This window comes from Scaptodrosophila lebanonensis, unplaced genomic scaffold, assembly GCF_003285725.1.
Source record: "Scaptodrosophila lebanonensis strain 11010-0011.00,11010-0021.00 unplaced genomic scaffold, SlebRS2 tig00000043-arrow-pilon, whole genome shotgun sequence".
NCBI lineage: Eukaryota > Metazoa > Arthropoda > Insecta > Diptera > Drosophilidae > Scaptodrosophila > Scaptodrosophila lebanonensis.
The window spans coordinates 11,356,275-11,380,719 of record NW_022060545.1 but is presented as its reverse complement, the minus strand read 5'-3'; the positions used below and the strand labels follow the sequence as shown (position 1 = coordinate 11,380,719).

At 39.4% G+C, this 24,445-nt stretch overlaps 3 protein-coding genes across 4 annotated transcripts; 1 reads left to right on the top strand and 2 right to left on the bottom strand.

The window, feature by feature from the left end:
• The first annotated feature begins 310 nt into the window (after nt 1–310).
• On the top strand, nt 311–22,535 carry LOC115622366 (acid sphingomyelinase-like phosphodiesterase 3b). Its single transcript, XM_030516283.1, has 6 exons — nt 311–418; nt 12,897–13,095; nt 18,851–19,566; nt 19,624–19,819; nt 19,875–20,163; nt 22,002–22,535. The coding sequence occupies exons 2-6, from the start codon at nt 13,017–13,019 to the stop codon at nt 22,477–22,479; spliced, it is 1,758 nt and encodes a 585-aa protein (XP_030372143.1). The 5' UTR covers nt 311–418; nt 12,897–13,016; the 3' UTR covers nt 22,480–22,535.
• LOC115622365 (uncharacterized abhydrolase domain-containing protein DDB_G0269086) lies at nt 852–9,189 on the bottom strand. Of its 2 annotated transcripts, XM_030516280.1 has the most exons (8): nt 8,988–9,189; nt 7,075–7,226; nt 6,621–7,022; nt 6,307–6,541; nt 5,590–6,238; nt 5,341–5,471; nt 2,800–3,017; nt 852–1,150 (listed from the first exon to the last, which is right to left on the bottom strand). In XM_030516280.1, the coding sequence occupies exons 1-8, from the start codon at nt 9,084–9,086 to the stop codon at nt 985–987; spliced, it is 2,052 nt and encodes a 683-aa protein (XP_030372140.1). In that variant the 5' UTR covers nt 9,087–9,189; the 3' UTR covers nt 852–984. The 2 variants fall into 2 exon arrangements, with proteins under 2 accessions (XP_030372140.1, XP_030372141.1); XM_030516281.1 differs by lacking the exons at nt 852–1,150; nt 2,800–3,017 and adding an exon at nt 4,467–4,546.
• Nucleotides 15,136–15,928, bottom strand: LOC115622367 (probable insulin-like peptide 3). The gene is made up of 2 exons (XM_030516284.1): nt 15,731–15,928; nt 15,136–15,664 (listed from the first exon to the last, which is right to left on the bottom strand). Exons 1-2 carry the CDS (start codon nt 15,888–15,890, stop codon nt 15,477–15,479), a joined length of 348 nt encoding a protein of 115 aa, XP_030372144.1. The 5' UTR covers nt 15,891–15,928; the 3' UTR covers nt 15,136–15,476.
• Nucleotides 22,536–24,445: the final 1,910 nt, after the last annotated feature.

Here is a 24,445-nt window from a genome sequence, read left to right as displayed (position 1 = left end):
CTGTGTTTTCTTTTACTTACTTCCTGGTTGGATTTAAGGGCTAGCAAATGTCCAGTTGAAAAGTTTCACTCAAATCAATGAGCTTGAGTCGTCCTCTTGCTCTCTCAAAGCTCTTGCTAAAAAGCTGTCCCAAAAAACTCAAAAAGGACTATGCCAACATCTGATGGCCAAAGCAGGCAGGATGATAATACGAAATCAACATGCCCAACAACATGTTGTGACAGTTGTAGACGAGACGCCAGACCGTACAAAACTGGCCACGGACCGGTTGAAGAATATCCTGCGCGATACGTAAAAGTCGTAAAAAGCGTAGAAAGTGTTGCGCGCGCGTTTTTATCTCGCGTGACAAGGACGAGCCAGCCAGACGGCATGTCGGCAGCTCAAGAATTCTGACATTAACGTGACAACAATTTTTGATGTGTGGTTATAACTTAATAAGCATAATAATAATAATAATAATCATAAGAATCATAATAATCATGATGATATTGTGGGCAGCTCCAGCCAATTCATTTGTTTTAATAAATGCAAATTTAAAGTGCTTGGCACAAACACACACTCATACACACACACACACACACACACACAGCTCAGCTGGTTGGCTTATATGTTGGCCTCTTGGTAGTGTTTATGCAAAAGAAAATTGCAATAACAGCGTCAGGGCCTGAGGCTCCGCCGCAACACGCGAACCCAACGCATATTACACATACGCCCGGTTGCACACAAATTATGTAATATTAAGCGCCATATTGGCGACAACTTTGACAATGGCGCATTCTTTTCTACCCGCCCACCCCTGCCTTAGCCCCAGTGCCTGACATAGTGATGCAATGTGATGTGAAGAGATTCTATTTATAATTTATATATATATATCTATGTATATTATATTTTTTCTCGCTTTTTCTGAGCTGCTTACATTACAAGTGGATTGTGGGTTGGTCGCTAGTTTGGGCTAAAGTGTTGAATTAGCAGAATACATTCTGCTCAGGATTGCAACGCCTGTCGAATATCCGATTCGGCGGCCACTAAAGGCGCACGCACTTCAATGCCACGTATCGGCGCACGATCCAAGTGATGAATGACTTTGTACACTTCGCTGCGATTCAAGTCAATCTTACGCTCCGGTTTCTGGTACTTCATGAAGTTCACCCTGTATATATGTATATAAAAAAGTACGTTTAGTATATACATATACTATATATGTGTATCGCCCACAATATTTGCTCTTCAAGAGTGCTTTACTTAGCAAGAGTGTTTTCGGGGGGTCTTAACGCATGCAATGAACCAAAAATCGACTGCTGACAAACTTACTTTTGCGTTGGCAGGCTGAGACTTTGCAGCTCCCTGAAGCAATATATAAATATATATATAGTATATACATTAAGGATGGCATGTGGCATGTAGTTGGCATGTGTTTAAGTACAGAAAGCAACAAAAAGTTTGTTGTTCATGTTAGCCTCATTAGAAACTCGAAACGCGAACGCAATTGCAATTCATTTGATTTTGATTGTGATTCTGAGTCTGAGTCTGAAGCCGATTTGTGGATACTTACCTGAAGCGTTTGCGTGATATGTGCTCGCCACTGAATAAACGATTCCAAAATTCAATCTACAAAAGAGATGAAGAATGCAACAGAGACAAGAAAATTGTAGGCAACATGCAGCAGGCAAGCAAATCAACTTAACTCACAGGACACGCACAGCACACACACAGACGCACAAACACATTCTGACAGACATTGCATTGCGTAGGATAATGAAATTGCATATGCGCGCTATTATGGCTTATAGGTCGGTTGCGCTCTCTATGTATATGTACCTTGAATCATAGCCAAGCAATGGACTTTCGTAGGGACAGCTGCTAATACGAAAATTTATGATGCGACGTGAATGACGAGAATGCCAGTTCCATGTAAAATGAGAAAATGAGACATGGACCAAATGAATGTGAGCATGTGACAGCGTGGCAGGACAACATTGCAAACAGTTCAAAAAATAGAAACGAGTTTAACATTAAAGTCGCGCTAGCCCGACTATTGCATTCCCTGCACCCGACCCCCTTTCCTTTTATTTTAATTAATAAATTAATTTCTCAGAGCTACAAGAATATAGTAATAGTGCTCTGCCTATTGGGAACAGTTAGTTAGCTGACGATATTTTCGTTCTAAGAGTGATTATTGCATGGATGCTTTCCATGGCAGCTGCAAGATAATCCAATTTTAAAATATTAAAATGAGAATAAAAATATTAAATTTGATTAAAATATCGTGATATGTATGATATAGCGCACCTCAGAATATTGTGAGACACTATACACAACTTGAAAATACTAGACTTGCGTAAGACATCTTTATAAACAAGAAAGTTGCTTGTTTTTAGGGGAGCTATACGATTTCGGTGCAACTTCAGAGTATCGCAGGATATTTTTGAATATTTATTCGCTTATGATATCATAATAAACAAAACATGTTTTTCATGTAGAGATATCCAATACAAAATAATGATGCCATTTATGGCTTGTGGAAAACTTGACCTGCATATGGTTGAGACCGGTTTAAAAGGTACAATTTCAAAAGTTATTGATTTTCATGCTGACGAGCAACTGCATAGTTGGATGAATGGTCAGACGTGAACATCTATACCGCCTTGTCTAGTCATGCCGATCATATGAACGGGTATATGGTACGCCCCCTACTGCCTGCTATACATGTTCAAACTTTTACGCATAGAGTTTCACCCTTCGGGTACAGGGTATTAAAAAAAATGAACGTGTCTGTTTAATTTTTGTGGGTATACCAACCCTATTGTGGTGCCTGTGATGAGCTCCGCATTGCCGCTCAGTATCGAGGCTATGAACTCCTCATTATAGGCATCCTTGGGACGATACCAACGCCGACCCCCGGGCAACACCAATGGACGTTCCGATGACGGTGTTAGGGGTCCAAAAGCACGCTTCGAACGCTTCGGATTGTTTTTGCGCACCAAATGCTCCTCGAGCTCCTCAATGACATCGTGTTTCTGGCATCGACACACGCACGCATGCACAAAAGCGTCCAAGTATCCGCCGATGGAGAGGGAGGGGCAGGTGGCGTTGCAGAAAGACACGCACACAAACACACACACACACACACACACACAAAGAAATATAGAAGTAGAGAGATAGAGAGAGAGAAAGAGAGAGCGAGAGAGAAATAGATAAAAGTTGAAGTGGTTGGGGGCTTAGGCAACAACGACATCGACAACGAAAACGACAACGACGACGCACAGTGACTCGGTTTATTTCTTTTTTAATCAAAGAGTGGACATTAACCACCTTTTTGCGGCACCCCAAGTTAAACTATAACTATTTTTGTAGTTGTTTTGTTTGATTTATGAGCTTAATGGACGCTTTGAAAAAGCATGGTATGTTAAGCTTTGAAGATAAGCCTTTTAACTTGTTGGAAAAGGAAAAGTTAAATCGCGTTCAAATTAATTAATTCAAAAGTTGATTTTTTCAGAAAATTGTGAAGCTGGTAAGCTGTAAAAGCTTTCTAAAATGCATTCAATAGTTTAAGCGATGGACACACATGCAAAAAGTGTGCATAGGGATGTGTTAAAACTTTTCATTTTTTAAGTCCGTCAAATGTATGTGGAATTTATTTGTCTGCCAGCTTAGAATATATATTTTGCTTCATCCTTCCGTTTTTAAGTGCATTAGTATTATATTTCAAATTAATATTTCAAGTTAACTGGCTTTTCCATTATCTCAATAAATGTTTGCAATAAAAATATACATATGTTTGTGAACTCTAGAGACTTCCCCATTTAAATATCTTTATTTTTATTCAAATATAAAATTTAAAAATTGTTTTAATAAATGGAAATATTTTCAGTTTGTAATAGTTTTTTATTAAATCAATCTTTTTTAAATATTTATGTTACTTTTCTAAAAAAGTAATATGTAAATCAAAGTGAGATGGTTCCCTTAACTTATGAGAATTTAGAATGATTAATTCCACTAGCGATTTAAAGCCACTTTTGTAACCTAACCAAAGCGTCTTTTGGATGTAAAAACAATTTTAACTACAATTGAATTTTCTGCAGAAAAAGTGTAAAAGTGTAAAAAAAGTAAAAGTTTTTTTTAATTTCCCTTATAAGATCGTCGTTGATATTTTTTTTAAAGTTAGCATTTTATTTAAAGTCGTAAATTATACTCATTTATTTTGCAAATTGTGTAGATTAATTAGAAAAGCATTTGAGTTACTTATACTTTTAAATTGTGGGTCACTGTGCGAAGTCTATGGCGTCTGTTTTTCGACTGCTGCCTACTAATTGTCTTTGGTTTCTGCTTTTTTCTGCTGCCGCTGCTGGTGCTTTGGCTGCTTCTTGTCTGCTGACTTTTATTCAAGTGTTTTACTACAACTGTTACAACAACAATAACAAAAACAGAAAGAACAACGAAAGCGTTTCTCCTTTTTGTACAATTTTGCGCTAATTTATCAAAATTTAAAACCGATTTAAGCTAACTGTGCAACTGACAACGACTACGTTTCGAAGCGCACTTTATGCTGCAAGTAGAAAAAAACAAAAACCAAATGGCATTTTAGTTAATTTCATTTGTGCGGCATGACCCGAGACCCAACAAGGCACGGTCTTGCGTGGGACGTGAACCCTAACGGACCAAAACTAACGCCTATGATCTGTACAGTCGCAACCGACTAAGCTGAACACTTAAAGTCACTTAGTGTCTTTGTATCTAAATTTCAAAAGAGTGTTGAAAGAAGAATTTGAATTGCAAATTATCAAGAAATCAATATACATATCATATATCGAAATACAAAAAATCTTTATATTCTTAAGTTTTTAACCTTTTATACGACCAATCAGGCAAATAATTTACGCACCAATTCATAGAATTTTAAGAGGAAGGCTTGAAATGTTAAATGTTAGACATTTTTAGTAGAAGTTCTATTTAAAATTATCCAAACTTTTGAAGCTTTATAAAATTGTAAGCAAATTATTTGCCTGTCTGACCATAGCAAGTGCCTTTTCATGCTTTAAAGTCAGACTGGGTATCTATCTCGTATACTCATGTGTACTCGTACTCGTAATTGTTTGATTTATTCAATTTTAGATGTCTGCACCATGTGGCAAGCAAACTTTTAAGTTTGTCAGCCAATTGTGTTGAACTGAAGAATAGAAATAGGATGTAGCAATGGTCGACTAACAAATTATATGGAAGCAACTTTTCTGTACAATTGTACAACGCACACATTCCAATTTGAAGGCTTCACCGCTTGATGGGCTTGACTGTAGCCCTTTTTTAGAATCTAAAGTTTGTTCGCAAATTTTCAGCACTTACCTTTTGCTTCTTGAGGCACTGCTCGCCATCCAGTTCCGGTTGAGGATTGTCACCATTTGAGCGCGAAATTTGCGCCACTTCCAGGTCATTGGCATCGTCAAGGATTATACTCTCAGACTTGTCGACGGCAGCTAAATTGTTAAAGAAGTGTGCATGGTTGGGGGGATGGGAGAGGGGGCGGATATAGAGATATGCAAAGTACGCCGTTAGACAAATTTAATTACAATAACTTCGGTTATAGTTTTGCACCTGTATGTTCGCCTCCGGCCAACTGCTGGTCTTCACCCTCCACCCCCTCATCGATTTGTGGCAGCGTCCCTTCATCGTGCGGTGGCTCCTGTGGGGGCGGCGATGGGGACGACTGCTGCTGTTGCTGTTGCAGCTTCAATGTGGGCAACAAATCGGCCAGCTGCCTGGTGACCGCATCCAGAGTCGATTGTATAGTCGATGGTAGCGAGGAAAGCGCCGCAAGCTGTTTTTGTACATCGGCTAACTGTTTTTCCAGCGCCAGCTCCTCCTCGGTTTTGGCCACGCTGCCTGTTGTTGACGGTGGTGTTGATGGTGGTGGGGAGCTGTCAGAAGGCATTGTGGGGCTCTCGTCCTTGGACGCATCTGCCTTTTCCAATTGCTCGTCATCAGCTGCCTCAGTTTCAGCAACATCGTCATCGCCAGCCTTCTCGTTGCTGCTATTTATGTCTTCAGCATCAGCGGCTGCAACATCCGTGTTTTCCACAACACTGCCGCCTGGCAATTGCTCCAAATTGGGCACCTCACTGTCCGTTGGCAAGGGTTCCTCCACCTCCTCCTCCTTGTTCTCTTCGACTTTTGTCTCCTCAACTGCTGGCGGCGGCGGCGGTGTCGCTTCCTTGGCTTCCTGTGGCGTCGGCTTGACTTCCGGCTGTCACAGAGCTAAGTTACTGCTCGCCCAAGCACATTAGTTGGCCACTTGGCCGCTTGGCTACTCACCATGGGCGACTTATCGCGTGCCGACGACTTGACTATCTTCACCTTGTAGGCATTGGCCGCCCTACGCTCCGCCTCCAACTGCTGTTTGCTTTTGGGTACCGGTCTATTGGGCTTCTGCAGAAAGGTCGACCATTTGCGATTCTCTTTCTCCTTCTCCAGCTTTGTTTTGGTCACCTCCTCGTTAAGGGAACGCAGCACATCGCTGGTCATGCAGACGCCCGGTTTTGGAAAGATTCTATAGAAATTAACGCTATGATATAATGAAATGGTTAATGGCCTCTAGGCTGGCATGCACACGCTTGCACGGCACAAACCCCAGGACATTGTGCTCCTTGAGCACCTCCGACTCGCCGGACAGCACAGCGGCAATTTCCTCTTCCACCAACTTAATTTCCGTCTGCTCCGACAGCACCGAGCACGGCCGATCAGGTAAATCGGGCAAATACAAAGCACCACTGTCGCGATAGTCTTCCGATTGCACTTCCGACTCAGCGACCTCTCGCGGCTCCTCCTCGTCTTCCTCCACCTCCTGCACCACCACTTGCTCCACTCTCTCTGTCGCTGCTGCTGCTGTTGCTGACAGCTGTGGCACCGCATCCGACATGCATGCATTTGTGGCTTCCTTTGCCATCGTGGCTGTTGACTCGCTTAAAGGAAAGCGCTTGGGACTCTGCTCCACCTGCTTTTGCTGCTCCTCCTCCTCCTCCTCCTGCTCGCTGCGAAAGGCAAAACAAATTGGATTCGCATTAACTTAATTTCTCCACTTACCGATAGACGCCAAAGTAGAAGACACTGCCACTGTTCATTATGATCCGATTTGCCTCCTCATGCGTCAGCGGCATCGCCGCCGTATCATTGATCCGCACAATGACGTCTTCGACACGCAGTCCGGCCTCGTCCGCGATGCTCCCTTCGATGACCTACGCAGAGGCTTTACAGCATTAGAGGCAATTCAAATAGTCGTACACGACAATGCTTAAAAATAAAATGCGCGCGCCAAATGTCAACAACAATGCTTCGCGAAGACAAACAATACAGGGTGCTGACAAAATACTTAAATTCTCCAACTTCTCTGTCAAGCCACTAAAGTTCATTTAATCGCAGCTACCGCTTCTAATGTCTCGCCAAAGTTTTGCATATTATAACACCAAAATTTATCGCGAACTAAAGTATGTGCGGTAGTTGTGCGAAACTTTAGTTGAAGTCGAAAGTTTAGTAATGCGCCGGTTTTTGTAGTAAATAAATTTTTTTTGAAACTCTCTCTCCCCATCTTTTAACATAAACTAAACTTGATTAAATTATAGAAATTTGACAATTTATGTGCGATCCCAAACAACTGAGAACAATTTCTCAACTCGACGACAAAAAAATATAAAAAAATTCAAAAAAAAACTTCAATTGACTATATAGATGTTATAAGTATATGTGTTACATCCATATACGAGTAGATGTTAGGCAATTTTAAACGAAACTCAAATCACTTTTATTTGATTGAGAATTGGAAATTATTATATTATTATATTATTATTAATTTTTTCCTTGCAAAACCCTTTTTAAATATTAAAATAGTTTTAAAAAAAGAAATAATTTTCGAATTTTGAAATTATTACTCTAATTCTGAATTAATTTGGTTTTATTTAAAAGTTCCATTCAAAATCACAACAAATTGAATACAAAATAATAATAATTATATTGAATAATGATGCAATATTTATCATAGCTTAGTGGATAGCTATTTTATTTGAATGGAAATTATATTGGTTGCAAACCACTTTTAAAAAAATTGTATTCTACTTCTGAATTATTTTGGTTCTTTTAATTTAAAAGGTCCCTTGTAATTCATAAGTTGAATGTAAGATTATAATAATAGATAAAACGTGGCAATATTTATCATAGCTTAGTGGATGGTCAACCTATATACTCGAAAGAAGCTTTATACTCTTAAATTTTAAATATATTCAAACATTATTTAGAAATTGCATTTGATGGGCAATACAATTATGAAATTAAAAGTATTACGTTAATTTAATAAGACTAAGAGGTTCAATTAACGCAACTGAATCGATAAAACTGGGCCCACAATAAACGTCTTTTTCCCACTGAAATATTCCAACAGTTTCATTAACAAACATTTGTTTAAAAAGATTTTTTTTAGAAACATTCCACATGTTGCACCCTTTATATGCAATGTGTGTGTGTGTGTGTGTGTTGGTGTTTGTGTGTATTGTCTGCCAATTAAAAATTGTTGCCTTTGCAATTTTGTCACAATAATTTTGCATTAAGTATAAATAAAACAACAATTAAATAAGTTTAATGGTCGAGCATTATGCGCCTCATTAGCATAAAAATGCATGAATTTGGCGATTAGATAAATACAGAGACCGCACACACACACACTCACAGGCACTCTTGTTTATTCACTTAAATTAACAAATTCGCAAATTTGCAAAATTACAAAACTGCCAAAAACACACACAAACATACGCACGCCATTACGTAATGGCCACATTTTCAATCAACTTTTGGCCAATTTTCCGCCATAATTGGCTAAAAGTAATTAAAAATTGGCTTCGCTAATGAATTAAAAGCGCACACACTCGCACAGGCACAGGTAAACACAGGGGCCGGGCAGGTGAAAAATGTAGTATATATATATGCCACAAAAATCGGTTTTCTCTAACCTTAACCACGGTCAGGGGATAATCATAATCGGCGCCGCCCACCAACCGAAAGCCCCAGGGTACATTGTCAAAGCGGCACATTTTGATGTCGACAACCATCTTCACTTTTTATTTTTTTTTTTCCTTCACTCTGCTCTCTTGATTAGTTAGTTGCGGGGTGTCTGGACAACTGACTGACTGATTAATTTGCGACCGAACGCAACAACTCTAGCGACCAACTGTTGCAGCCACATGCGGCGAATTGCCGATGCGGCAAACTTCTATCGATTGTTGCCAAATAGATTACAAATAGATAGATGAACTGATGTGCGAGTACAGTGCACATGCGATAGAATGAGCCCCAAAACTACTAGACTGATTTCTAGAACTACTTATTCAGTTCTCAACAATTATAATATATCATGGAACAATAAATGGCTCAGTTGACTAGGCGTCCAAAACTATTACTTCTCTAAAACTAGGAAAATATGATATTTTCATTACACCTCACTTTGTAATGTAATTTTGAAAATCAAAAAGTTGAAAGCTGACTTTGAAAATTCGGAATATTTGTCTCATATATGTCAAGTGTTTCGAAACGAATTCGTATTGATATGCACGTCTCTCCGTTCGTCCGACCGTCCATCTATCCTCCAATATGAACATCGAGAGCTTTTGAACGAAACATATACTCGTAAAGTGCATATTAACTTCATTTAATTTATAGTATATTACATAGGCTTGTATATGGTCTTGCTATATTTTTTATTGTGAAAGAGATTTCTCAAGTTTAAAATGAATTTTCTTTAAATCATTTTATATTTTCAACTGTCATTTAATTTCGATGTAGTTTTTTGGACTATTGTATAAAAATTAATGAAAATGTCTAGCTGTAAGCATTCGGTAAACAAATTACTAGATGCTTTAAAGATACAATTTCTGTTCAATATGAAACATCGTAAAATGTTATAATACCTGTAGACATTAATTAATTCATAAAAATGTCTAGTAGATAGGGATTTTTTGGCCTATACTGTATTCTGAATTCAATCATATCGCTGAGACGAGGTTCCCTAACGAGGTCTCTTATGTTTCCTATGATTCTCAATAATGTTTCTATAAAAAAAACTCTCAACTATATTCCTTTAAAAAAGTTAAATTCTATAAAATTATTATTAATTCTAAATCTTATTAAAAGTATTATTAATGATTAACATCGAAAAAATAAAATGCATAGTCAAAGGTAAAGCAAAAATTAAAAATTCAAACGTATTAATTTTAAACAAAACAATTATCAGTTAGTTATAACTATCTCGAAATGTTAATGATAAATTCCTTGTTTAGTTAATATGCTATATATAAAAAAAGACGTTTACTGAAATATTCTATGATAAATCGTTTTGCAATCTTTGTCTGACTATGGAAGTATTATTATGATATTTGATTTTAAGAATGACTGGTTATTATAATGAGTTTGAGGTTCAATGAAAATAACAAAACTGAAAAAATTGGCTTATTTATGTAAAACCGGAAATACAAACATATTTAAGTAATGCCACTGTAGCCACTGCCACATACGATGGTCTTTGACTGAAAGTCGCAGCAATAAGTCACATATAGATGGCGCCACTACATTCATTTTCAAAAGTACTGTTTACCTCAGAACGAACTTTTGGACATCATATGGAATACAATTATTTGACGCTGGAATGGAATTAGTATAGTGATAACAATTAACTATTTTAACTTGCAAAGTTCTACTTCACTGCTAGTACTTGTATTTAAGGCGTAATATGTCTATGTATAGAGAGGACGACGCGCCCTTACACACTGACTGCTCAGCGAAATGGCGGACTGGCAGCGTTGGCGGCATTGGCGGCATTGGCGGCATTGGCGGCGTTGGCGGCGCAGTTAATGAAGCATACTTTCTACCTGCTGCCTTTATGCATATTAATGTGACAGCCATAAGGTTTTGGCAATAATCGTGCGTGACAGGCGCGTCATTGCATTTTAGCGGCAACATGTAACAAGTGGCAGCTTGTTCCTAGGAACAGCAACTGGAACACCATTTCGCTCTATGCATATGCATATGGATGTGGTTGTGGTTGTGGGTGTGGGGCTTGTTAGCTGCATTTGACTGGCCAGTTGCAACCCAAAAAGTGCATTGAACTGGCAGACAATGTTGGCGAACTGTGGATGGTATAAATACCAGATGCCGGTGGCATTTGGCATATAAAGCGTTACTGTTACTACAGACTGCAACAAAAATGGCGAAGAACGGAACTACCGCTACCAAAGTTAATGGCCAAAAGCGACTCTTGTTCGTGTTGTTCGTCGGCTTGTCCTGCTGGCCAGTGGCCCAACATGCCCATCACGTTTACACAATGGGCCCACAAAAGCTGTGCGGTCAGGCACTAACGGACGCCCTAGAAGTTGTTTGCGCTAAGGGCTACAATGGCATATCGCTGCCGCGTTTAACGCAAAAGCGTGCCCAGCTGGGGCCGCTAGAGGAGCAACTGGAGCAGCTGGAGCAACAGCAACAGCCAAAGGAGGAGCAACAACAGCAAACGGAACAGCAGCCTAATATTGAATATTCCGTGAGTCCGTTGCTGTCCAGCATTTATGGAACCGAGGTCCTCATCAAAACGATGCGTCGCCAGAGGCGACAAGGAGTCTATGATGAATGCTGTCTTAATTCCTGTACTTATACCGAATTGGTCGCCTATTGTCGCTGAGCGCACACGCACACACACACACACCAATCCAACACACTAATAATATACACTATATTATATATAATCACTTACTATCATATATTCATTCATATATAAATTCTTACTTTTTTCCTCGTGCAGTTGCCATAAAAAATACAAAAGAAATTATTTATGTGCTTCAAGAGTGTATTGCCTTTATAATAAAAATCTAAAATCAATTGATTTTCTACAAAGCAAAAATAATTGACTAATCCAAAAAAGCATTTAGCGAGTATGTTTATTAAATTTTTTTTTAAAGAATTTATCCCTACGGTACACATTTTTCATGCCTGTCGACAAAGATAAGAAATACAGCCATATATTTAAAGCCTTGTACGCTAAGAACCCCAAATAGGAAAAATCAAATTACCTTAATATGTGATAAAGACATCCAGCCAGATATACCCAGATAAGTGTAAATCATAAAATAAACATTTAAATAAATGTTGCCATATGGGAAGCTGTTAGACTGGATAAGGACTGTTCAGCAACGAAAGATTAATAAGCGAAAAATTAATCCAGGACGTTGAAAGCTTGGTTTAAGCCACAAAGAGAAAACGAATAAATTTGTTTTAAGCCGACTCAATCCGACCCTGAAGAGAACTATACAGTCTTTGGACTAACCCTAATTGAATCCAGGAACACACTTAAACGCTCTTTTGCATATCAGAGAAGTGATGATTGTAATTTAATTTGAAATCAAAAGAACTGCAAGATCTTCCACTCTCGTTGCATAACACATAAAAATAATCTTAGGACAATAGAATTAGAATGACGGACTAGAAGAATTTAACATATATTTAATATTCTGATATATTACATTTCACACATTTTCAACCTTCGAGTACAGGATGTAAAACGAGTTCTGTTGGAGAAAGACAAACAATAATTTAGTTGCTGTTCAGTAAGTAATTAAATGCAAAATGAATATATTAATATATGACTATATTAATATTGTAATAATTTCAAAGCAAAATGAACCGTCAGCTGAAATTAATGTAATTTTCCCAAACTCCAAATTATTATTTAGCAATGAGAGAATAATGCTTTTATGCTTTTCATAAATATCTAACAAAATATTTTATAACCTTGTCTGACTTTTTTATTGTATTGTATGGCGGCTGTTGGAAATAAGTTGATTACATAAGCTCATTTACTAACATACTTATTTATGCAGTAGAAGGAGAAATAAAATAACACAAAATTGCTAATGAATAAACTGTGAAAAGTACTCAGAAGCGCAAAAGTTATAAAGAATATTTCGGAAGCGCAAACCAAAGCCAACTTTACTAACAACATGAGAAACATGAGCTTGGAATTGTTGCTGAGTCCGTTCCTCTTTGCCGTTTTGTTGTCAAGCGCCCACGCGCGCATCGGTAAGTACATATACATATGTATATACATACATATATAGATATATACACACATACTTATACATACGCATATTCGCACCCATCAGGAATTTAAGCAACTCATTTGGTATTCAAATGGGAGAAGTAGTAGTGGAAAAGGGTTTTTTTGGGGTCGCGTCGCGCCATCGTCTTTACACATAAATTGTTTAATTGGCTGACACACGCCCACGAAGATGGGGGGAAGGACAACAACCAGGAGGACCAGCAGGACGTTGAGGACATTGCTTGGCATTTGCATTTGCATAAGTTAGCAGGCAGGCAGGCAGGCAGGCAGTCAGGCAGGCCGAGTTGACATTGAACGAGCTGAGCAACAGAGAGTAACAAGTACTTGAGAATGCACTCAACTTGTCCTTATAACCTCTAACACAATTTGACACTAAAGGCTTCTGACTTGACACAAGGACTCCGACTCCTGACAATAACACTGACGCTAAGGCTGAGGCAGAGGCTGATTTTCCGAGTGTCTGGGTGAGTGGGTCGATTGTTGTATATAAAAGCGCTTGCTGCCAGCTAAGGTAGCGACAGTTCTCGTAGTTCTACTGGCATTCAAACAAACCAATAATGTACAAGTCCGTATCCTTAATCCTTTGTGCTCTGTGCATGCTAACTGCGGCCAGTTACAATTCGAATAAGATACGTTGCAGCGAGCAATTGAACGAAATGATGAGCCTCGTCTGTGACGGCAGGGGCTTCAATAAAATAACTTCGTATAAGCGCAGCTCCCGTAAGTTATTCCCCACAATCCGCGATTCGTATATCCAAAATATTATCTATCCACAGTCCATGATGATCCACTCGATCCCATTGCTTTTGTGGCGGAGACTGAAGGCAAAACAGATAGTGCAGATCAGGATGCCGAGTTCTTGAACTATCCACTGACCAACGATGGGCTGAGCAACAGCTACGGAGAACGTCTGAGCTCCTTGACGACCACACGACGGCGCCAGCGTCAACAAAGGATTGTGGACGAGTGTTGCCGAAAATCCTGTCGCGTTTCCGAGCTCATTAGCTACTGCCTCGCCTAGAGACATTGCACCGCACACTGATCGAAGTACAATGCGTCCGAATGAATTATTTGCCAGCCACGTCCACTTCTTCCACTTAATTACAATATAAAATATTGTATGGGGTTTCATATAACTAACTAAAAACATATACGTATTTATACATAGTACTATAAATGGTTGCCATTAAAGCTGAAACTACATATATTTATCAAAGTATTATCACAGTTCTAAATAATGACAACATTATCTTTGTGCAATTCCATTACAGTTGCGTAATAAGAGATTGGCAGTCCTTAGAAAAAATCATCAACCCTATCTCGAAAGTTATCATCTATCAATAGCTCGGCTATATAGATGCTCAAGCAATCTTTCAGGTGTAAAATCGATACATTTTGTCTATATACCCTCAGATTACGATTAGTAAGATATAGTATATCCAGGTAACAGTTTAATTTGTATTTCGATATCAAAAATTGAAGGTTTTCTAGTCTTTTAAAAAATTGCTGGCCCCCAAAACATTTCCGCGCATCAATCTTATTAAGACATACATATATGTACCATCTACATCCAGGCAAATAGTTTACTATTGAAATTTCTGAAGGGTTATGCTTTATAATCGGAATTGAATCAACAAACTAATTTTTGCTCTCCACAAAGTCTTGAGGGAATGTTAACAAAGGGTTCCCATTTTCAATAGTCATATTCAAAAGCATATATCTTAACAATGCAAACATATAAAAAACAAATATAAACACAAAAATGATCTAGATTCTACAAAGATAGGAGTATATATGAAGTAATTAATGATCCTGACGATATTGACTAAAAGAGCTATGCAAAAAGAAATTGTTCGGTCCAAATAGTAGCCCGAAACCAACATTTTTTTTCGTTGTTTACGTTCTTTAGCCTTTCATTATTATTTTATTTTATATTAGTAATTGTAATAGCTATAATACAATAAGACGAACTGGTTGGTGCATTCAATGTAGGGGCTTCTTTTTATTTTATTGTATAACTAGTACCGATTTGTATAGGTTCTGCAGCAATTAACTTATATAATTTATTTCACATAAACATTTGCACAATATAGAGTATTATAATACATTTCTTTCCACTTTTTTTTGCATGGGTTTTTTTTTGCATTTTTTCAATAATTCTTGCATTTGAAAATTCACATACAGTTCACGTTTAGCGATCGCGCCTTGATCAACCATTATCTAAGATTTAACAATTAATAATAAGTATGAGCACATCTGAGAAGAGGAGTCAGTTAGTGTTCCATTGAATAGTTCTGTAATTCGAACTACACACGACCTAAACACCAACAATTCCACTGATTTAACGGCAGTAGGATTTGAGTTCTTGGAAGGTGCAGGCCTTGAGACAACACTCATCGGAGACACCAAAACGTCGTCGTCGTGTCTTCATCAGCTGGGCCGCACTTTCGCCCAGCATGCGTTCCAATAGCAATTGATCACCCAATATGCTCAGGACGCCAGAATTGTCATCGATCTCATTGTCCTCCACTGAGAAGAGAGGGGATATGTAATCGGAAATGATTGGATTGGTGGTAGGATACTCTTTGAACCTACCATGCGACCGCTTGAACATGGGGTTGAGACCATTGGGGCAAATTTCATTGAGTGCCTCGGGCAGATCCCGTCCACAAAGCCGCATAGATTCCACGCAGAGCACAAGGAATGCGAGGGCACAGAATATGCTCAGTGCTTTCGACGGCTGCAACTGCATCATGGTGGGGATGGTTACTGGATGCTGCTCCTTCGTTTGCTATCCAGGGAATGCTTAGGTGCCGTTAATTACCAAACCACAACTGTGTGGCCTGGCAGGGCGATGCATCGTTTTATATGTAAGCCCGTTCTCGAAACTGCGACGGAGTGCTGTCAGGGTGCGTTAGTTGCGATGTCAGTTAAACGGGTTACCCTCTACGTGCATGAGATAATAGTGTGGGGGAGTGTGTGTGTGTGGCATATCAGCTGACGTTATCGCCATTGTTTATATTTTCACACCAAAGGGCCTTGCAAAATAATTACGCAGCCAGCTTAATTCTTGAAAAACAAGATGCTTTCCTGTTTTCCCACCTTTCTTTCTTCTTTCTTCCCTTCGCGCATTTGGGACACAGTTGTTTTTGCATATTTTGTTTCGGTGTGTTGCTGCTGTTGTTAGCATCAGAATCACTGCGTCATCTAATTAAAAATTCACAATTTCCCTTATTGCCACAAAAGGCCAAATGAAAAATGGGACAGGGTCGATGGTCGGTTGTCGGCGGCCTGTGTGGGGACGATGCGGGCGCTGCACAGCTGGCTGTAAACTGGCTTTTGTTGCTGGTCTTTAAGTAACTTTATTGCTTCCATTAAAAAATATGACAATGAAACGTTTAAAAATAATTATTCTGTATTATTATATTTATGTTTAAGTGCAAGAAATTGAATTGCAAATACGTGATCGCCGTGTCCTCGTTGTCCGCTTTATTGGTCCCCATCCAGCCCATCGCTGCTTGCCTTGTAGCCCACTTGATTAGGCGCAGTACTCCAATATGTCCTCGTAGGTGCAGCCATCCTTGCAGCATTGATGTGCAATCCGTCGACGGTGACGACGCAGCGTGCCACTACCAATCTCCACATTGTTGCCGCCTCCCTCCAATTTGTGCAACAATGCACGCCATTTGAGCAAAAACAACACCGATGCAGTCAACGCGCCCGACTGCTCCAATCCCTCTTGTGGCTTGTCAATCGCCTGCACCACTTGAAACTGTGGTTAGTAAAATAGGCTACACTGAAGCGTGATATATGGTGGCATGACAAATAGCATCGAAAAATATCCCCCATAAAGCATAACATTCCCCATAACTGCCTACGAAAAAAAGCCCGATTTTATGAGGCTAATAGAGCAGCGGTGTTGGCTGTTTAATCTCTGGAGTCTAATTTGCTTCTGTCTATTCCCTATATAGTTGCGATATAGTAGCTCATCAGACATTCGAAGAATGCCGATAAGAGTTATAGTCTCAGGTCTTGAACAAACAGACATAAGTAAATTAATTTCTTTAAATAAATTATGATGGCAATATCGGCGCTTTAGTAGTTCTAGCTTATTTCTATGCTCTTAATATAATATGTAAATCCGATTACAGTGAAAGGGTTTGCAAAAAAAAACCTACTTTAGTGCCAAACCTCATAAAAGTACCAAATATTTATATGCTCTGGCGAACAAACAACATACTTGTATTTCGAACGAAGTCCATCTCTACATATCTCCGAAATGATGAATTATAGATAATTATAGATTATGGATAATAGACAACAGTTCTAAATGTGAAATTGTTTGTCCTTTGCATAGCTCTTCTTAACTCCAAGATCTAATCATTCAGATGAACAAAGAGACATATCTGATATACTTTCCCTGCATAATCGATGAGAGAGTGCTCAGGCAAAATGTAGAGCTCTTACAGTCTTCAAGTTCGAGGCTTTCCTAGATCTAATCATTCAGATGAACAAAGAGACCTAGCTAGATCCAGATTGCTCTCTAATCTACACTTTTAATCTATGTATCGCACATATCTGATATACTTTTCCTGCATAATCGATGTGAGAGTGCTCAGGCAAAATGTAGAGCTCTTACAGTCTTCAAGTTCGAGGCTTTCCTAGATCTAATCATTCAGATGAGCAAAGAGACCTAGCTAGATACAGATTGCTCTCTAATCTACACTTTTAATCTATGTATCGCACATATCTGATATACTTTTCCTGCATAATCGATGTGAGAGTGCTCAGGCAAAATGTAGAGCTCTTACAGTCTTCAAGTTCGAGGCTTTCCTAGATCTAATCATTCAGATGAATAAAGAGACCTAGCTAGATCCAGATTGCTCTCTAATCTACACTTTTAATCTATGTATCGCACATATCTGATATACTTTTCGTGCATAATCGATGTGAGAGTGCTCAGGGGCAAAATATGCTGCTCATACAGCCTTCAAGTTCGAGGCTTTCAAACGAATAGACAGATATGGAGTTACTGGATTAGTTCTTTATTCTACTTCTGCATGCTCTATCAAGATATTGCTCTAGGCTTTTTGACATGCCCCCTGTTTATATCTCAATGTCGGTCTCGTGGCATTTGTACTTACAGTCCCGTTTGATTCTGCGTAAAAATCCATTGACACAAATCAAGTCAAGTGCCTCGTTGAGGGCGTCGCCACAGAATTTCTTTCTGCCATGCACTCGCTGCAGCAGCTGCGCCGAAGTCAGCGACAGCAGGAGCAGCGTCAGAGCGAAACGCAGGCTCATGTTTCGGACATGAAATCTGGTCCCGTGTTATTTACGTTTAACTTTTTCAACTTTTCACAGCTAATGCTAATGAAAGAATGCGAATGACTGGCAATGCGGGGCCGCATCGCAGCTCAATCCAGTGTAGACTAAACCCATTCTGACTTCTGACTGACTTCTTGACTTTACAGAGAGGCTCAGGTAGTCAGCACTCAAGCTATTTATCAGCTGTTTCGTGTATGTACATACATATATGTATATGGATGGGAAATGGGAAATCTATTTGTTTATTTGCTCGCTGTGGGATTTTTATGACTTACAGGCCATGTGCGTTCGATAACGGCCTTTCCCACCTACCTATTCTCACCAACCCCTGCCCGATCCCAAAACTAACAAACTCCTTAACACTTCTACTACTCTCTGTGTTTGCAGGCTACTTTTGGCACATAACCGATCTGCATTTGGACACCATTTATTCCATGGAGGGTGATGCCCGCAAGAGCTGTTGGCAGCTGCCGCGCTCAGGCGGCGCCTCCAATGGCATGTCTGTGGCCGCCGCCTCCTCACCCGAAACGCCGGGAGCTTTTGGCGACTACCATTGCGATAGTCCGTGGAGTCTCATCGAGTCGGCCGTGAAGACCATGAAGGCCAAGCAGGGTGACAATGTGGAATTTGTGCTCTGGACAGGTGATGCGCTCTCGCACTCCGCCCAGCCCCTCTCTGAGCTGAAGCAGCATGAGATTTTACGCAACATTACGGAGCTATTGGGACGCTCCTTCTCTTCGCAGTTCATTTTTCCCGTTCTCGGCCATGAGGATGGCACTCCACACAAGTACAAGCAAATGGGCGAGCTTTGGCGGCATTGGCTGCCCAGCGAGGCGCTTCTAACTTTCGAGCAGGGTGGCTACTATTCCATCGAGCAGACAAAGAGTCGTCTGCGTATTGTTGCCCTGAACACGAACTTTATGCGGCACGATCCGAAGGTGCCGCAGGCTAATGGGAATGGCATACGCTGGCCAGCAGAGTACTACACTGAGCCCAGAGCTTCGAGCAGTGCTCAGGTCCCCGATGAGGATCTGCAGCAAGCCGAGCAGCAATGGCTTTGGCTGGAGGAGGTGCTCACCAAGTCGCGCAACAAGCAGGAAACGGTTTGTGGGCCAGGACATACAACTTTTTTCTTGTTAGACATAGCTCCTCTGTTTCAGGTTTACATCGTTGGTCACATGCCGCCGGGCGCCGATGAACGCCATCTCGGACCGCAACACAATGGACAGCTGACCTTTACGGAACGCAATAATAAAAGGTATCTCGAGCTGGTGCGCAAATATGCTTCGGTCATTCAGGGTCAGTTCTTCGGACATCTGCACTCGGACACCTTTCGCATTGTATACGACGAGCATGGTACGCCTCCCATATACCATTTGGCTATTCAACCACTCACCTCTAACCCGTCTAGGTACGCCCATTTCCTGGCTTATGATTGCGCCCTCAATTGCACCACGCAAGTCGGGCATTGGATCAAATAATCCAGCGCTCCGTCTCTACAAATTTGATACGGGCAATGGTCAGGTGGTGGACTACACCCAATACTGGATGGATCTGCCGCTGGCCAATCGTGCCAATGAACCCCTCTGGTTGCCCGAATACAACCTCACCCACTATTATGCACTCAACGACATATCAGCAATCGCCTTGCACAATTTTGCCGAGCGTTTCACCGGCAGCGATACCTCGTGGTTTAGCAGGTGAGGCTAATTTTGTTTGCTTCAAAAATAAAATAAATAAAACAAATTACTGCAAGAAAAGAATAAATCATTTGGAAAAGAATATGCAAAAAGTGTAATGAAAGCACGTCTCAGGAAAATGAAACTTTTTAAAACTAGAATATTATATAGTTGGGGGTTCCTGAGATGACGGAGCCACTCACTTTTAGCATAAGGTCGAACCGGTTAAAAGAAAAAGTGTTTTTTTTTTATTTCATTTATGTTTTTGTTAAACTCTTCTAATACCTATAATCAAGACGAGCTTTTATCATAAAATTTTCATAAAAGAGGTTGTTGTGCTTATACTTGTAGTTCTATGACACTATTTTCATGTACAAATCATTTATTGCACCTAGAATTAAAATTAAAAGGATTATTAAAAGGCAATTAAATATTTATTTTCATTCTAATTACTCTTTATCGCCTTTACCCATTATTATTTCAATTATCAATTTTGTTTTCTGATTATACTCTGTACATGAAATGTACAAGAGTATATTAGGTTTGCGGGAGCTGAAAAATGTAACAGGCAGAAGGAGGCGTGGCAGACCCCACAAAGTATATATATTCTTGATCAGCATGACGAGACGAGTCGATCTAGCCCTGTCTGTCTGTCTGTCCGTCTGTCCGTCTGTCCGTCTGTCCGTCCGTATGAACACCTGGATCTCAGAGACTATAAGAGATAGAGACACCAAATTTTGCACGAAGATGCGTTATGTGTGTATTCTATACGAGTTTGTTTTATTTTTTTGATTTTCCCCCCCACTTCCCCCCTATGGGGGTTTTCCCGATTTTCCATTCGTATAATCGCCTATATCTCGGAGACTATAAGACCTAGGAACACCAAATTTTAGTCCCAGATGCCTTATGTGAATACGCAGAAAATGTATATTTTGGAATTCCCCTCCCTCCCCCCTCTACCCCGCAAATCGTAACTCCCGTAATTCTTGGAATTTCGAACTAAAATTTTGGAAATACCCCCAGTTAGTTATTATGTGTCCGTATGCCAAATTTCATTATGATAGACCGATTTAACAAGAAGTTATAGCCATAAATATATTTGCTGATGCAGCGCTGCTGCAGCGCTGCTCAAGCGCTGCCCGCGGCTGTTGTTGATGTTGCTGTTTGGTTGACTGCGAAAATGCTTACACAGACACGAATAGATGCGCATAGGCATACATACACTCACACAGACGCAATTGCTATGTAAATGTGCAATTATACACCCTTTACGTGAGTTCGAATACCGAGAGAGGTAAAATCGATCAAATTTTTTTTTTTATTTTCTTAATTTTTTTTATTTTCTATAATTATTGTAAACATATGTACAGAGTATTTCGAAGTCGGGACACCCGACTTTAGCTTTTTTACTTGTTTCCACTTTATTTTGTTTCTTTGCTTTATTTAAGACATTTGTAAATACAGCAAACGAGCACAAAATTCGACTTAAGAGAGAAAGCCTGCAGCATCCAGTTATAAGACTATTGGCTTTCGCACTTTTAATTTAGAATAGCAAATTTTCTTAGGAAATTAAAAGGTTTTGTCGGTGCGAAAGGAAAGATGCTTAACAAAGTTTACATATCTTAAAAAATGGTAAAAAAAAAGTAAAATTCAAGTAGGAACAGGCCATATGTATATTAAATGAATCGGGAATACTAGAATAGTAAACAAAAAAGAGATTAGATAAGAACAATCAAAAGTTGCTGTTACCAACAGACTACTCTTTACCTCCCTGTGTGTGTCTCACTCTTTCTCTCTCGCTCTCTCTCTCTCCCTCTCTCTCTCTCTCTCTCTGTTTCTCTGTATGGGTTGTACTGCAGATATTACCGTGCCAATGCCGTGCGCCACCAATCTGGTTCGCCCTGTCTGGGACTGTGTATGCTCAATCATTACTGCGCCATCACACGTCTGGACTACGATGAGTTTCGTCAGTGCCTGGAGACGGAGCAGCTATCCTTGCACAGCCATGCGGCCATTGCGGCTCTGAGCAGCTGTTGTGCCCTTTTCTCGCTCTGTGTGGCGCTCAGTTTCGTCTGCTGCTGGCACTACACTCTGCCCTGGATGCTCCACATGCTGGACACGTCAGCTACAACAACAACAACAACAACAGCAACGACAACATCAACACCAACAGCAACAGCAACAAACATGGACTACGATGGGCAGTGTGAGGTTGCGCCCACCGAACCCAATGCGGGCTTTATTACAGCCATACCGGGCCTGTTGCTGCCCGCACCGAATATGAGAATGGGCGTCCGATCGAGGCGCCAAAGGATGTCCCAATTAGCGAATTTATAAGCATACTACTCCATGCAGGCTCATTTTCCTATATACACAACTATATATATATAGATATATACATACCATAGCTACAAATATTGCGCTATTTTAATCTCAATTATGCTTACATATCCGCATATGTATGTGCACATGTGCATATAGTATATACATACATATGTATGTTTGTGTGTCTGTGTATGCTTCCACGTATGTGTGTGTATGTGTGTCTGTGTTCTTTGTGTGTGATATGAATACTGAAAATCGTCTATAAAATAAATAACAATTTTTAATGTTCATCTATCCTTGTTTTGGTTTTCTTCGAATAATTCCCCAACCGCAAATATTTAAGCAACAATTTGTTGCACAAATAAATGTGTTTGTTAATTTGAACAAACAAGTCAAAAGCCAAATAAAACAGCAGCAGCTCTGCATGGAGTGGGGCCATCGGGATGGGGTCGGAGGTTGAAGGTTGTGGGTGCTGCAATATTTTGACTGCGCGTTTCTTTTTTATGGCCAAGAAATTGCCATTAAACTGGGCAAAAAACCGCAGCGCACCAATAAAAATGTTGCAGTCACAGCGTTCAACTTAAGAGCAAAACGACACTGTGCATACCAGATGTACTCCCTACTACATAATGGGCCATATAAGTAACAAGGTACAGTGGAAAAGACCTAATAATGATGACAAATGGATTTCAACAACGCTAGGATCAACCTTGTCGACCTTTTATCAAATCAGAAGTTTCGTACTTTACTAACATTTTTTTCAGGTATTTTACAGGTAAGATAAATAATAAAGCATAATAATAAAATATCTTAAATAATTATTCCAAATGCATAGCATTTCGTTCGATATTCAACCAGGTCTACCATCACGAAACATCACTCTCATAACACAGTCTCTACTTTTTTGCACCAATTTCTAAAAATAAAAAATCTATATATAATATACTTTTGTCTGCTTCCATGATCACTCATCTTTTATGAACTCATCGAAATCTTTATACTCTTTTGGGACAAACATTATTCTTGTTTCTGAAATCAAAAAACTTATTTCGTTTCTTTTATGCTAATTGACAGAATGTTCGTATGTTTCTCAATTTCATATTCTTTATAATAACTAATTATAGCGCTCTAATTACTAAACTTTAATATAATATAACAAATAAAATACAAAAATAAAAAGCTTTGCACAGTGGCGAATAAAGAAGATATTAGATATTAGAAATGCTTCTCTTGAGCAAAGGGTTGGTTCAAAAGAGGTGAAGCCCCGCCTTGAAAATATGATATATGTAATTAATTTATTTCGGAAGACTTTAGACGATTTTCGCAATGAACAGAGATTCTGTCTTTTAACGACCTTTTTATTGGTATGTACTTGCAAGATTATATATTTTTTTGTTTATTTAAATTTATTATTAATGTTCGAGCTGCAAAAAAGTTACATGCATATTCCGATTGACATCAACATGATGGATGGACGGATGTACAAAAGAAAATTCAGTGGAACAAACAAAATTGTTAAGGAACATTTCACAATTACAAACACTGAAGCACAATTTGCCTTTAAAAACATGGCGATGGGGTTTATAATATGGACCATAAAGTAGTAGTAGTAAGATCGTAGTTTTCAAAAAACAGAGGTTTTCATTTAAATTAAATTATATTTTTTATAAAATATATATATATAAAACAGTTTGTCCTGACTGACTGACTGACTGACTGATTGGTGATCAACGCACAGCCCAAACGGTAAAAGATGAAATTTGGACTCAAGTATCCTTTCATAGTATCCATCATAGTGTAGGAGCACACTAAGAAAATTCTAGCTCCAAAGGGGGGAAAACGAGCTTTAAAAAATATTAGTTATAGTGGTCATGTTCGTTTAACGAAATAGTTTGGCAAGAACTGAAATGTAACGGACTACTGAACAATTTTTTGTCAAGAACAGAAAATGTTCATTTAAATACCTTAAAGGCCTTCC